The 12,094-nt window shown below is 44.1% G+C and overlaps 1 protein-coding gene across 2 annotated transcripts in view; it reads left to right on the top strand.

Moving 5' to 3' along the window:
- Utx (Utx histone demethylase) overlaps positions 1-9,232 on the top strand; it is a 138,079-nt gene extending 128,847 nt beyond the window's left edge. For both annotated transcript variants that reach the window (XM_084593399.1, XM_084593400.1), the window contains 3 exons: positions 4,919-5,045; positions 5,471-5,638; positions 7,734-9,232. In XM_084593399.1, the coding sequence (XP_084449525.1) occupies positions 4,919-5,045; positions 5,471-5,638; positions 7,734-7,760 (322 nt within the window). In that variant the 3' untranslated portion in view covers positions 7,761-9,232. The remainder of the gene's footprint in view (positions 1-4,918; positions 5,046-5,470; positions 5,639-7,733) is intronic.
- Positions 9,233-12,094: the final 2,862 nt, after the last annotated feature.

The raw sequence follows: 12,094 nt of genomic DNA on the forward strand, positions 1-12,094 counted from the left end.
TTGAATTAACGGGCTTTTTTATACACAGATCTCTATGGAGCTTGGCCGGACCAAGTAGTGTAGTTTGAATTATCCGAAAATTCGAATTATCGAGGTTCGAATTAACGAGCTTTCACTGTATATGTTTCTTTTTCATTGTGAAAAAGAATGTGGTATACAGTAACAAAGAGTTGAAAAAGAAGTCTGCGTAGGTGCCAAGTTCGCAAAACATACCATACTTAAATGAATTTAATGATCTTCTTTTCTCACTTCGTTAGTCTCGCATTATTTTTGGAACCAAGGTGTGAATTTAGCGTGAACCTTTTTTCCCTTCTGCTTCTCAAGATAGCCACACTGACGCGCTCTTTGGAGACACCAACTTTTGGATGGCCTTGATGCCTTGAGTAAAATAGAGGGTGGCTTTGTACATGAAAAGAAGCTGGCAGGTGCCGCTGAGAACTGATGCATTTAAGACACTTCGTCTTTAATTTTTTGACAAAATTGCGCGTAGTGTAGGATATTTATTTGATGTGCATTTACATCTACTTAGACCTTCAGTGGTGCAAAGAAACAAATTTCTTCTCGTCGTTAAAGGCTCCAAAACTATTATTTCAAGGTCGCATTTGGAAAGAAAGAAATGCAAATAGGGATAGGGAGCGCGGAACTCTTGGCAGTGGTGCGTGGCGATGATGGCACTGCGTGGAAGACTGCATGCATTAGCACATCAGAGACTTTGCTGCTGTTGATAATACTGCACGCATTTGTGAAATATTGCTCATAGAATGATAGGGACATATCCGGTGCGTCGGTATTTTCTTTTTTTTTTCTGTGCCCTTGCCTCTTTTGCTGTAGTTGGATTGAACAACCTGTGATTGCGTTTTATAATACACGTATAGTCGCCGATCGATATTTCGGACGGCCAATTTTTCGGACCTGCCTGAAAATCCGGACCTTGCTATGGCATCGTCTCGCACTCCATAGAGTCAATGTATAACACCGACCGAAATTTCGGACGTTTCAAATCCTTCTTGTTCGATTTTCCGGACTTTTTTTATAAATTCGCGACTCGAGCTACTGAAAATGCAAACGCCGCTGCCATTTTGCTTTTTTGGCCGCTGCCATTTTGGTTTTCTGCAACCTCGAACCCATATGTCATATTGTCAGCTGATCATGCCATCGGAACCTCGCATACCACTGCGCATACCCGGTATAGCCTCGAAAGCAGGCACCGCTTGCTGCACCGTCCCGCCAGTGCAGCTCTGCCGTACTGCCGTCATGCACAGTCGTCAGTCGTCGTGGTCGCCACTCACGTGTTGTGTGTCGTGCTGTTGACATCGCCGCGTCAACTACCGGACACTAATGCTGGGCATTATCCAGACACCCAAGCACCTCTATCGGCCACGCGTGCTTAGTAGCATGGTGTTATGCATGGACAGCAGCAAAACCTACAGCGTCGACTTGTCTGCACTCGGCATGCTTTCCGATGCATGGAAAGCGGTGACCGAGGAGACACTGCAGAATTGCTTCCGCTACACTGGTTTCGCGATCAGAGATGAACTGCCGTTATCATCCGATGATAGCGCCAGTGAATCCCATCAGCCATCGTCTGCTGACCTCATCGAGCACTTGCGCGCTGCAGGAGCCGTTCCCCTGGAAGTGGTGCTGGAGCAGTTTGCTAACGCTGACAGCGAGATCGAGCTCAGTGCTGAACTCACCGATGACGAAATTGTTCCCAGGTACTTGAAAGTGATGACTCGGTCTCCGACAGTGAGGAGCCAGAGGCTGTGCTGCCAACTAGCAGTGAACTAATCCGAACTCTGATGGTACTTTCGGCTGTGTATAGCGAGAAACTCGCCCTTGCCGACACGTGTAAGCCGACATACTTGTACGGCAACATAGTGCCCCGCAGAGGCACATTGACCACTTTTTCAAGCCGCTTGCTAATTAAAGTGACTTTTTTTGCGTGAATTCATTTTTTCAGACTGTTTGATTTTCCGCTGGTTGTCTCGGCCTCTTGAGGGTCCCAAAAATCGGTCAGCGACTGTATATTTCCATGTTGTCTCAAACTCCCCTTTTTGTTATATTCCTGGTCACATTACAGTCAGCGACCGATTTTCATACCCTCAGGGGACTGCCAAAATGTCCGAAAAATCGGGAGTTCCGAAAAAACAAATGTGCCCCAAAAAGGTCATTTATTGCTTGCTATTGAGGCCGGAAAAAGCCACGAATGTTCTTTTGTACCATGGTCTGCTTCCATGCTAGCAGGCCCGCCTGAATTTCGGCGAGAGTCGTGTTGCCGTAAGCCGATGAAAGAGTAGCGACCGCTTGCATAAGCTCAGCTTGAGGCGGCTGTGTTGCGGCTGGCGAATCGTCCTCGTCATCGCTCTCAGACTTTGCAAGTACTTGGGAAATGATCTCTTCATCTGTCAGCCCAGCGCACAATTCCAACTCGCTGTCCACATCCGCGAAATCCGAAAGCGAGACGGTCGAGGGAATTTCGACACCTGCAGTGCAAAGGTCGTCGATGCTGTCACCACAACACCAACACTGTTGAGTGCTTGGAAAGATTGGAAAATGTTTCTTGAAGCACTGAAGCCGATTCGGTCAAATAAGCCAAAGTAGCGACAGAACATGGTTTTCCCGTTTCCGCAGCACGGCTAGGCCTAATCACTAAGCTCGGCAAAGCACGTAAAACGAGTGGAAAAAAAACAAAACAGATGAACAGGCAGTCTAAGTGGCCCATTCAAAGGTCTGAAGCAAAAGAAAAAGAAAAAAGCACTGCTGCCAGCAGCGCTGTTGCAGAAGTGGAAGCTGCTGTAGCCTCGAACCAGCTGAAGAACGGCACGGAGACTAGAGTCTAGTTTCTGTTATACAGAAACAAGACTGCAGTGTGCGATTGCTCTGGCCAAGTACAGTAGATATGATGGGATAATTTGAGTCAGTGGCCTGCATTAGCCCAGTTAAGTTCACCATCCTGGGCGGCTATGCTAAGATGCTTGAGCCCAATATCATCACAAGCCCGGTGAGGTGACAGCCCTTCGGAGCCGTGAGCAGTGCTGCAGAATGATTCCAATGCTTTAAGTACAAACTGCCGTGGCCCTAGTGCTCCCAGCACAAAGGCCAGTCCATGACATCGTTTGCAGAACAGAGCACGCAAAGGAGATGTGCTTCACTGCAGTGTAGCTGTGGATACTGCATTCAGCTGAACATTCTCTCGGTGCTTCATCAAGGCACAGCAAGACTGGATGCAGCAGTGCGCATACTTGTCATCCCTCTCCAGCCCAGTCGTGGTCAAGGCAGAATCTAGTGGAGACATTGGCATTGGAAGTGCCTCCTGCCTCTAGCAACGTCATGGCATGTTCCGCAACACAAACTTTCTTGCTCCGGACCTGTGACAGGTTGGCTGTACACAGTGCAGGCCTGCCCCATTTCTATGCATGGGGTGCCATGACTAGGAGTTAGGTTATAAAGTTAGCATGTTCCTGGAACAATATTTTTTGCCGGGGTCTCATTTTTTCTTTCTTTAGCTGTGCTTGGTTAAATTGAAAACAGTCAACTTTGTTATTTTTTCAGTGACTCCTAAATAACAGGGTTATATTCTATATAGGGTGTTTCTTCAGCAGAAGGGCTGCCCCAAGCCATTAACATGGGGTGCTACAAGTTGACATTGTAACATTTTTAAGAACATGTATCCTATCTGACCAAATCAGACAAGCTAAGGTCACTAACACCTTGTACTACAGTGCTATGAATGCCGTATAGAGTACATAAAAGAATTTTTAAGTTCACCTAAAAAAAATGGTACAACTGTCCCTGTTTGCATACAGTGCAGTCCACTTATAATGATATTGAGGAAACCGAAAAATTTGATCATTGTAACTGATTATTGTTATATCTGGACCGGCAGGAAAAAAACAACAAAACAACACACCCGTGTACTTTCCCACGCTTGTATGCTTGTTTACTTACTAGCGATGAGTGAGTCGAGTCGAACAATGTGAATCATTATAAAGAGCACTGAACACGATTACAGGGTTCTTAAATAGCCATAAAATAACTTGAAGAATGCTTTAAAAGAGTCGGAAATTCGCCTTTGCTTGAGCGGCAGCTAAAGCTTGACAATCTCTGTACCAGTAGGGCGCAGGCTGATGGCAGTCCTTCTGCGTGCATGAAGCCAATCAGTGACTGAATGAAATATGCAGCCTTAGTGATCGTTAAAATCGTAAAGTGCGAATGCCCATAGTTTCTTTGCAATGCTTCCAACCTTGAAACCCTTCCTGAAATCCCAATAAATCTGCTGTTTCACCAGGAGACCTAATGCTACTACCGTAGTCTTGGTCGGCACCATCTTTTGCGGACTTGGCGAGGCAGCGATTGTGATGATAACGCTTTCTCAACTGCACGCAGTGCCCCCTTTTGAATTTTTCTACAGTGATCCATTTTCAGCACATATGCCGAGTTTTAAATCATTCTCTTAGTATCTTATTTCTTATCAAACATTCAAACAAATTTTTGTGGTAAACATATTCCGGGCGGCCAGGATCGTATCCGATATGCTGCCAATAATTGATCCCTATGTATGGTTTATTTTTACGTAAGGGCAGTGGGAAAATTGATTAATCCCAAAAATTTGGTCTTTATAAATGACATATCATTATATCTCGTATCGTTGTGAGAGGATTACACTTTAGAACGTTAGGGGAAAAAAGGGCAGAGATGGTACCTATAAAAATGAAACTTGATGCAAGTTCTCAAAGATTACCAGTCTAAACAGTTTCTAGTCTCCGTGATGAATATTTTCTTCCTTCCGCGAGTATTGCTTTATTGTGCCCTTGAAACTGCGAGATTCTCCTTCCAATTTTTGGGTCAGATATTATGTATGAACCTTCATGTTGTCATTGCAGTGTATAGACTCATGCGTCCTGCGGTCTTTTTGCAGGTACTGTCTCCTGCGGACTCTGAGGCACTGCCAGATAGTGGTGGAGTTCGTTAAGGGGCTTGGCAAGGAGATTCGCTGGCACGGGCGGGCCAAGAATGAGATTGCCCACTACTGCACTAACTGTGAGGTGGGCATCCTTTTGTTCGCTGTTGCGTTTATTATACTGGCAGGATTAGCACAATGGTCCAGTTCATACCAGAGATGGTGAAGAAATATGGTGTAACATGAGCATCTGTTTTCTAAGAGTTGTATTGATAATGGAATTGTACTTGTCTCTCGCATTTGGTCACATAGAGAGGAGCCTGCACAAATGTGCAACAGCGTAGCATAATAGAAGTACTCCCTCTTTCTTTTTCTTCTCTTTACAACGAATGAGTACCAGCTATTGCTTGAAAGGCAACTGGCAGATAATGTATCTGTTGCTGATGTAGCATTATACTCTGTAAGAAAAGCTGCTCTTTGATGAGGTGTCTTGCATGGTTCCAAGTGAGCAGTCACTGCTGTTAGGTCTTTGGTGTGGTTTACCTACTTGTTAATCAAAATATATTGCAGGTGGAGGTGTTCAACATCCTTCTGGTGAAAGAGGTCGACAAGAAGCATGTGGTACATTGTCTTGACTGCAGCCGACGCCTTAGCCCACGCCTCGAAGGATTTGTTGTTCTTGAAGAGTACTCCATAGAAGACCTCATGGACGTCTATGACAACTTCTCCCTGCAACCTGTACGTAGTCTTAGTGAAATCACAGAGACTACCGAATACATCCTTCTACGTATATGGGGATACAGTAAAAGCTTGTTAATTCGAACTTCATGGGACTGGAAGAAAAATTTGAATGGCTTCGAAAAAACTGACAAGAACCATCTGCATTACGGTAATTTACTGTATGAACTCGCGTAACAAACCCACTCGCATAATGAACCCACCCATCCCCGGTTTTTGGCTGAGATTTTGAAAAAAAAAAGCATCAGTAATTATCGCATCCCTCCGTTTCACGCCATCACACAACCTATTTCTTGGCAGTGCGGCAAGATGCTGTGCAGCAGGGATAACATCACCGTGTGTTTACCTTTTGATGTTAGCTCTAGTAAAGGGGGAAGTAAATTTGGCAGAGCTCCAGCGCTTTTCCGGTTGTGCAACCCTTGCTTTCAATATGTTCGCTTTATTATGCCATGACCATTGGGGCAGGAGCGTCTATTGCCACTAAATCATTGGAATGCACGACAGCAGCAAACGCCTTCTGAAGCAAAAGATGCTAAAAGCACGCATCATGATCGCGGCTGACCGCGTGCTTTCGTTGACGACCTATATGCAAAAGCATGGACGACACTCGCAAAAAGAAAAAAAATTTTTTGCCGCGTAATTCGTAGCGGCTGTCCAAAGTCAGCCTTTCATGGGCATTGACTGGGACCGCGCCGACAGTACTTATTTGTATTTGCGAATTAACAGGGCTCGAATTAACAAACATTTAGTTGCGAGTTTCGGAGGTTGCGCAGAAAAGAGAACAGGCAGTTGCTGCCGTGGCTGCCAACTCCTACCTTCCGGCGCCGCCAGCTGTCGCGCCAGTCATGGTGCCATTTAGGCTTTACCCACTCCTCCATGTTTTTCACCTAGTTTCATCTTCTGTCCCCGTTTGGACGTGAACAGTCTGTAACTATGCCGCTCTTTCGTGGAAGTATGTTTTTGGCTACGTGTTGCGTGCCGAGCCGCCCAGACGTTGCAGCACGTAGTTGGAATTATCCGTAGCGGAACCAACCGCGTTCGAATTAACGGGGTTTTTTGTACACAGATCTCTATGGAGCTTGGCTGTACCAAATAATGTAGTTTGAATTATCCGAAAATTTGAATTATCGTGGTTCGAATTAATGAGCTTTCACTGTACCATGCTTGCTGCATAATTCCTCGTTCGCTCTTAAGCTGATTGTATATTTACCAAAGCCTTTAACTTCTGGATATAATGTGTTTCCAGAATTTTGGAGTTAAAATCGGGCAATATTTATTTAGCCGATATTCAGGTACAAATCAGATTTTTAAGTAAGAAATTCCATAATTTGAGCCCTTTCATGTTATTTTGTAGCAAACAACTTCTCGTAAGTGCTCCTTTTGTTTGGGGCATGGGATGCTGTGTTTCTTGCTGATTATTTCATTAACAGTACCCCAATTGCATGTCGCACTAAATTTTACTGTATCAATGTCTGGGTATTGAGCAACAGTGATCAGTGAATAAATCCAGCTGGACATGATTGGTGGAGTTACGGCCCATAAGAATATGTGTAAATAGAACTTTTCAAACCTGTTTTCTGGTCTCAAGCAGATATCCTGCACAGTTCTACTCGAGAAGGAATTTGGCATAAGTAAATGAAAGCGAGGCAGTCTTGATAGCGGACAACCACACCAATATCTTGCAATCGCATACAGTGTCACTGTTGGCACCTATGTTTGTTAACATTTTTGATTTATAGGTAGGCCTTCCCCCTCCACTCCCCAATTTGAAATGGTCACCTTTGTGAAAAAAACGAAATTCTGCACGACAGTATGTGGCACTTTGTAGTATTGCAGTTGTGATAGAACCTTGTGAATGCTTGTCTTTTTGTAAATTCTAAAAGTGCTTAAGACTGAATGTTTCACAGATTAAATTAGCTTTGTTTTATTTGCATTAAATACTAGGTAGTATACTGCTGAAGTCCACAGTGCTTGAGCACCAGCTGTCATTTTGCTTTCTGGCTCACCTGTCTTGATCAGATTGTTAATGTAAAATCTACTAGCAAATCTGCTGAGATTATTGATAGATTGATGTTGCTCTACTTTTTGCACACAGGCACAAACGCCATCCAGCTCATCATGACAGTCGGCAGGGAGTCCTTGTACCATACCACGACTGCTGGAACAGTCGCCCAGTCAGCCACAGCCTGAGCAGCTGGCCTGAAGAAGAGTGCCCGCGTCAAGGTCGCTGCATGCACCTCTGCAGCAGCAGCAGCACCATCACCACATATGTACATAGCAGACTTGACACACTGAGAGGACAGATGCTGCTGTGTTGCTCATCCAGAGGCTGTGGACTTTTGAGTTAGCATACTTATTCTGTCTAGTGTGGGGAAGAGGAAGGCTTCTGTTCTGCATTCACACAGAAGGAGGGTGTCCTCTTTTCTTTTTGTACAAGCACTCATTGAAGAGAAATGAAAGTTTGTTTTGAACCGAGTGAATTCTAAAGGAATAGCTTTGGCATTGAGCGGACACAGGAAGAGTTTTGGGCACAGTTTTGTCCAGTGTGGCAAGTTCTGAACTCTTTGAAGTAGTGCACGAGTTGGGCATCTGGCACCTGCACGATCAGCATTAAGGCTGGCTTCGCTAACGTAGACAGCAAAAGTATGTACGATTGCTGCGGTAGCCATTAATGTAAGCTGGTGTTTTGGTCCCTCCTTTTGTGGAAGGGCTGCTCGCTTGGCTCTGTGGCATGAACTGTCCCCAGAAAGAGGATCATGTAGCAAGGTTCAGAGTGTAGTGAGCTTGTTGGTTGCCTGTTTTGTGTGGTCCTGGTCACTCTTGAGTACCGTATATGCTCGAGTAAGGGCTGCACGTATAACTGCACCCAATATGAAGGAAAAACAGAAGAAATGCAGCACTTTCTTCTTAAGACATGCATGCCTAAAGGTGCATGACATAGGTAGTGAAGACAGTCATCCTATCGTGAAACATGTTGGCTTACACCTTGGCCACAACGAGTATTTTCTGAACAACAAGCTACGCAGCGAGCGCTCACTGCAGTAGTTCACCACCCTTTGTTTGATACATCAGGACATTCAGTGAACTCTGTTTAGAAAATCTGGCACGCGACATTTTGTTTGCTGATGAATGGGGTGGTCCGGTCTGATGAAGGAAAGCCCTTATGCGAGCACTTACGGGAAATAGTTGCAGCAGCACTGTACCTGCTCCCAGTGCAAATTGTCATCCCTTCACCACATCTGCAAACACTGCCATCTTTTTTTTTTTTTCATTGCCTGCCTGTTCATTGGAACACTGCCACTTTCCATCAGGGGCACAACGCATTTTTGGATACCTTGCATAGTGTGATAGCTAGCCAAGTTCGATAATCCTTTCTACCATTGTTGCAGCTGGAATCAAGTTTAGTGCGATGTGGCTACACAGATATTGCTTGGCGACTCAACACGATATGTTCCATGAGCAGTTAAGACACACAAGTGACCGCCTGGGCGCCAAATGTCCTAATCAAGAGGAACATTCTCATGTTGTAGTCAGAATGGGTGCTGTGTGCAAGGCGGTTGCCGGTTAAAAAAAAAAAAATAAATAAATAAATAAGCAGCACTGGTGCGGCATGCACAGAATTTTTGGAGTGAAAATGATCGTGGTCTGCGAAAGCAAACATAATTCTGGCTTGTTGATTAGCTTGTTGTGTCATGAAATGACTGAACTTTTTTTGCTCACTGAAAAATTGTGTATGAAGGCAAAGCCGGACTCTCCTGAAGGCATTATGATGTCCCATGATCTCACTTCATGCATCCACATGTATTTATACACACAACTTTGTAATAGAAAGCAGCCCTTGTTTTTGACCATTGCCTCGCCCTGCCTCTGTTTTTGTGTAATTTATCTCGTGTCTTTGCATTTACAGACAAAGTTTATGTTTATTAAAAAATGAACATGCAATGATGCGTAGAGCTTTCCTGTTGTGTCCTTACTAGCCATTCCTGCTGCTCATTTTGCAGCAGCAGACGCAGTTGACCAGTGTGGCCGTTTGTGTGAAGGCCCATTTTTTCCAGACGTAAAAGCATATGGTTAAGGTATACTTCAAACATACCTAACATGATACTTTAGTTTGAAAGTGCAGTTAACTTGACGAGGATTATGAAATAATGCTGTGGGGCTTTAAATTTTTATTGCATAGTCTTTCACAAATGTGGTAGCTTATGACTCTATGCTAACAAGTATGTGGGAGGAGATAATAGATTATAGTGATTGAGTAGCAAAGTGCATATGCATGAATGAGGATCCACAGTGGGTACCAGTAATGCTGTTACTTCATAGCTTGGAAGATTGAGTTTGTATGTCCCCAATCTTTTTTTTTTTTCACATTAATTTTTTGTTGGATAGTGCTATTGGTAGTTTTGAATGACTAGGTAATTCTCTGAAATCATAGGTGCTGCAAATAAGGCCTTAAAGATCAATTAGCAAAATTATTTTGCTGTCTGCAGTGTTGTTTGCTGTGACTGTGGGCTTATAAGATGCTAGATTAAGTTCTTAATATTCAGCACAATACATGGCTGAATACTAGTGACTAATCTGGCAAAAATTCAAGAACAGTGTAGTCTGCAAATTTAGTTTGATGTAGTTCAATTGGCCTGTTTTTTGAAAAGCTGCTGGCTCGTGCCTCTTGTCCACTATGAACTGAACTGTGCAAACACAGCTTCAGCAAGGGTGATTAGGAATTCTCAGCCATTACATAGGGAAAATTGCAAATAAGACTGAAGTAGGTTTTTCTTGTAGTCTAAAGCTTTACTTGGCATGACTGGTGGTTTCATAGAAGAAATTCAGACTTGGATTTCAAATGCAACCACTTCGGTAGGAAGTAACCAAACCTGGCAACCTTGTCACTGCCTATCGTAAGAAATCTAATCCTGTTGCCAATACACAGAATAGAATACCTTGTTAAAATGAAAGTAGGGCAAGTTTCCACAATGCTTCAACACAGTAAAACCCCATTGATATGCCTTCTAAAAAAGGCTGGAAAAAGGACACATTTAAACTGCATGATTATCAAAATGTAACTTTAATTAGGTATAGAGACGCATTTTATTTCTCACGGAATTCAGATCGAATTTGTGTTGTCCTTATGCGAAAGAGGTTTAGCAACACGTCTGGTACTTTGACCGCAATGATGAGCCAAGATCACTTCATTGTTTCCAGATGCTCGACTTCTTACACCAATGGAATGTGGAGAAGCCTTTGCAATGGCTGGCTGCCACCATGCTTTTGCTCTTTACGCTGCCTTCCCTAGGTCTGGCCTGCTCACATATAAGCGAGCCACCTCCGCTGCCTCGTGCGGACAGGAGAAAGTAGAGAAGAAAGAAAAAGAAGAGAGAGAGAAAGACGCGTGCCCATAGTTATTCCCAAATGCTTCACCCTCTTTCCCTTAAGACATTGCAAAGAAATCGCTGCATCTCTCCACCTTTATACGTTAGCTTCGCCCCCTTGCGTCAAGAAGCAGCCACCAGGGTTGGAGAGCACTGCTGCTCTCTAGGTCGTGCGACGTGCTCCCGGGCTCGGCCCGCTCTTAATAATGCACAAGCATTGTATGGCTATGTTGCAGTTGTCCGCACGATTGCGTTCGAATGAATGAGTTTACATAAGAATGGTTGCATCAAATGGAGCATCAAAAAATCTCATATGCAAAACCGCGGTTAGTTAGAGACAAGAAAGGAAAGGCATAGTATCTGTCACACACGGAATCCCGCCAACACATCTCGCAGACAACACAGCAACGCCCGGGCTTACGCATTTCTCCAGTGCAGATTCTGCAGTAATCTAAAATTTTTTTTGTAACATGTGGGATTGATTGCTAAATATATTATATGGCCATCATTTGTGGAAATTTCGAATGTAGTAGCCAAAAAATCGTTATCCGGGAATGTATCAGCTGGGAGAAAAATTGTGTAACACTATGGGAGATTTTTGCTGCCCGCAATTTTCAGTGTATGAACCATGAAGTCCTATCAACTGAGAACATAGAGTTTCTACCACCAGGCGTCAGTCGGATGCTGTGTGACGGCTGTTTACTGGATGCTGCCTTTTCTATACAGCAACGGTGTTGCGTGCAAAATGGGCACTAGGCCAAAGGCTACCCCCAAAGTCTCTCCATGTTCACCTTGTCATGATTTTACAGTGCTGGCACTGCCGCTAAGCTGCCTAAGGCAGAGCAGTCGACCCAGCTCCATGTGAAAGTGTTCACAGCAACGATGAATTCGATAAATGCGAACAGTAGTGCAACGCCACAATTTTCAACTACTATATATGTTTAGACTGCCTGATACAATAATTCAGTGTACCCGAGACTGACTGCATACAAGTCGCCAAAAGTGAAGCTGGTGTTGGAGAAGGTGATTGGTTCAAATGGATGGGTTGTATGGTTCATGACCAGCTTATGCTAAAAGGCAGCTTTCATTT

Source organism: Amblyomma maculatum, chromosome 2, assembly GCF_055883805.1.
Source record: "Amblyomma maculatum isolate TAMU_Amacu chromosome 2, ASM5588380v1, whole genome shotgun sequence".
In the NCBI taxonomy this organism is placed as follows: Eukaryota; Metazoa; Arthropoda; class Arachnida; order Ixodida; family Ixodidae; genus Amblyomma; species Amblyomma maculatum.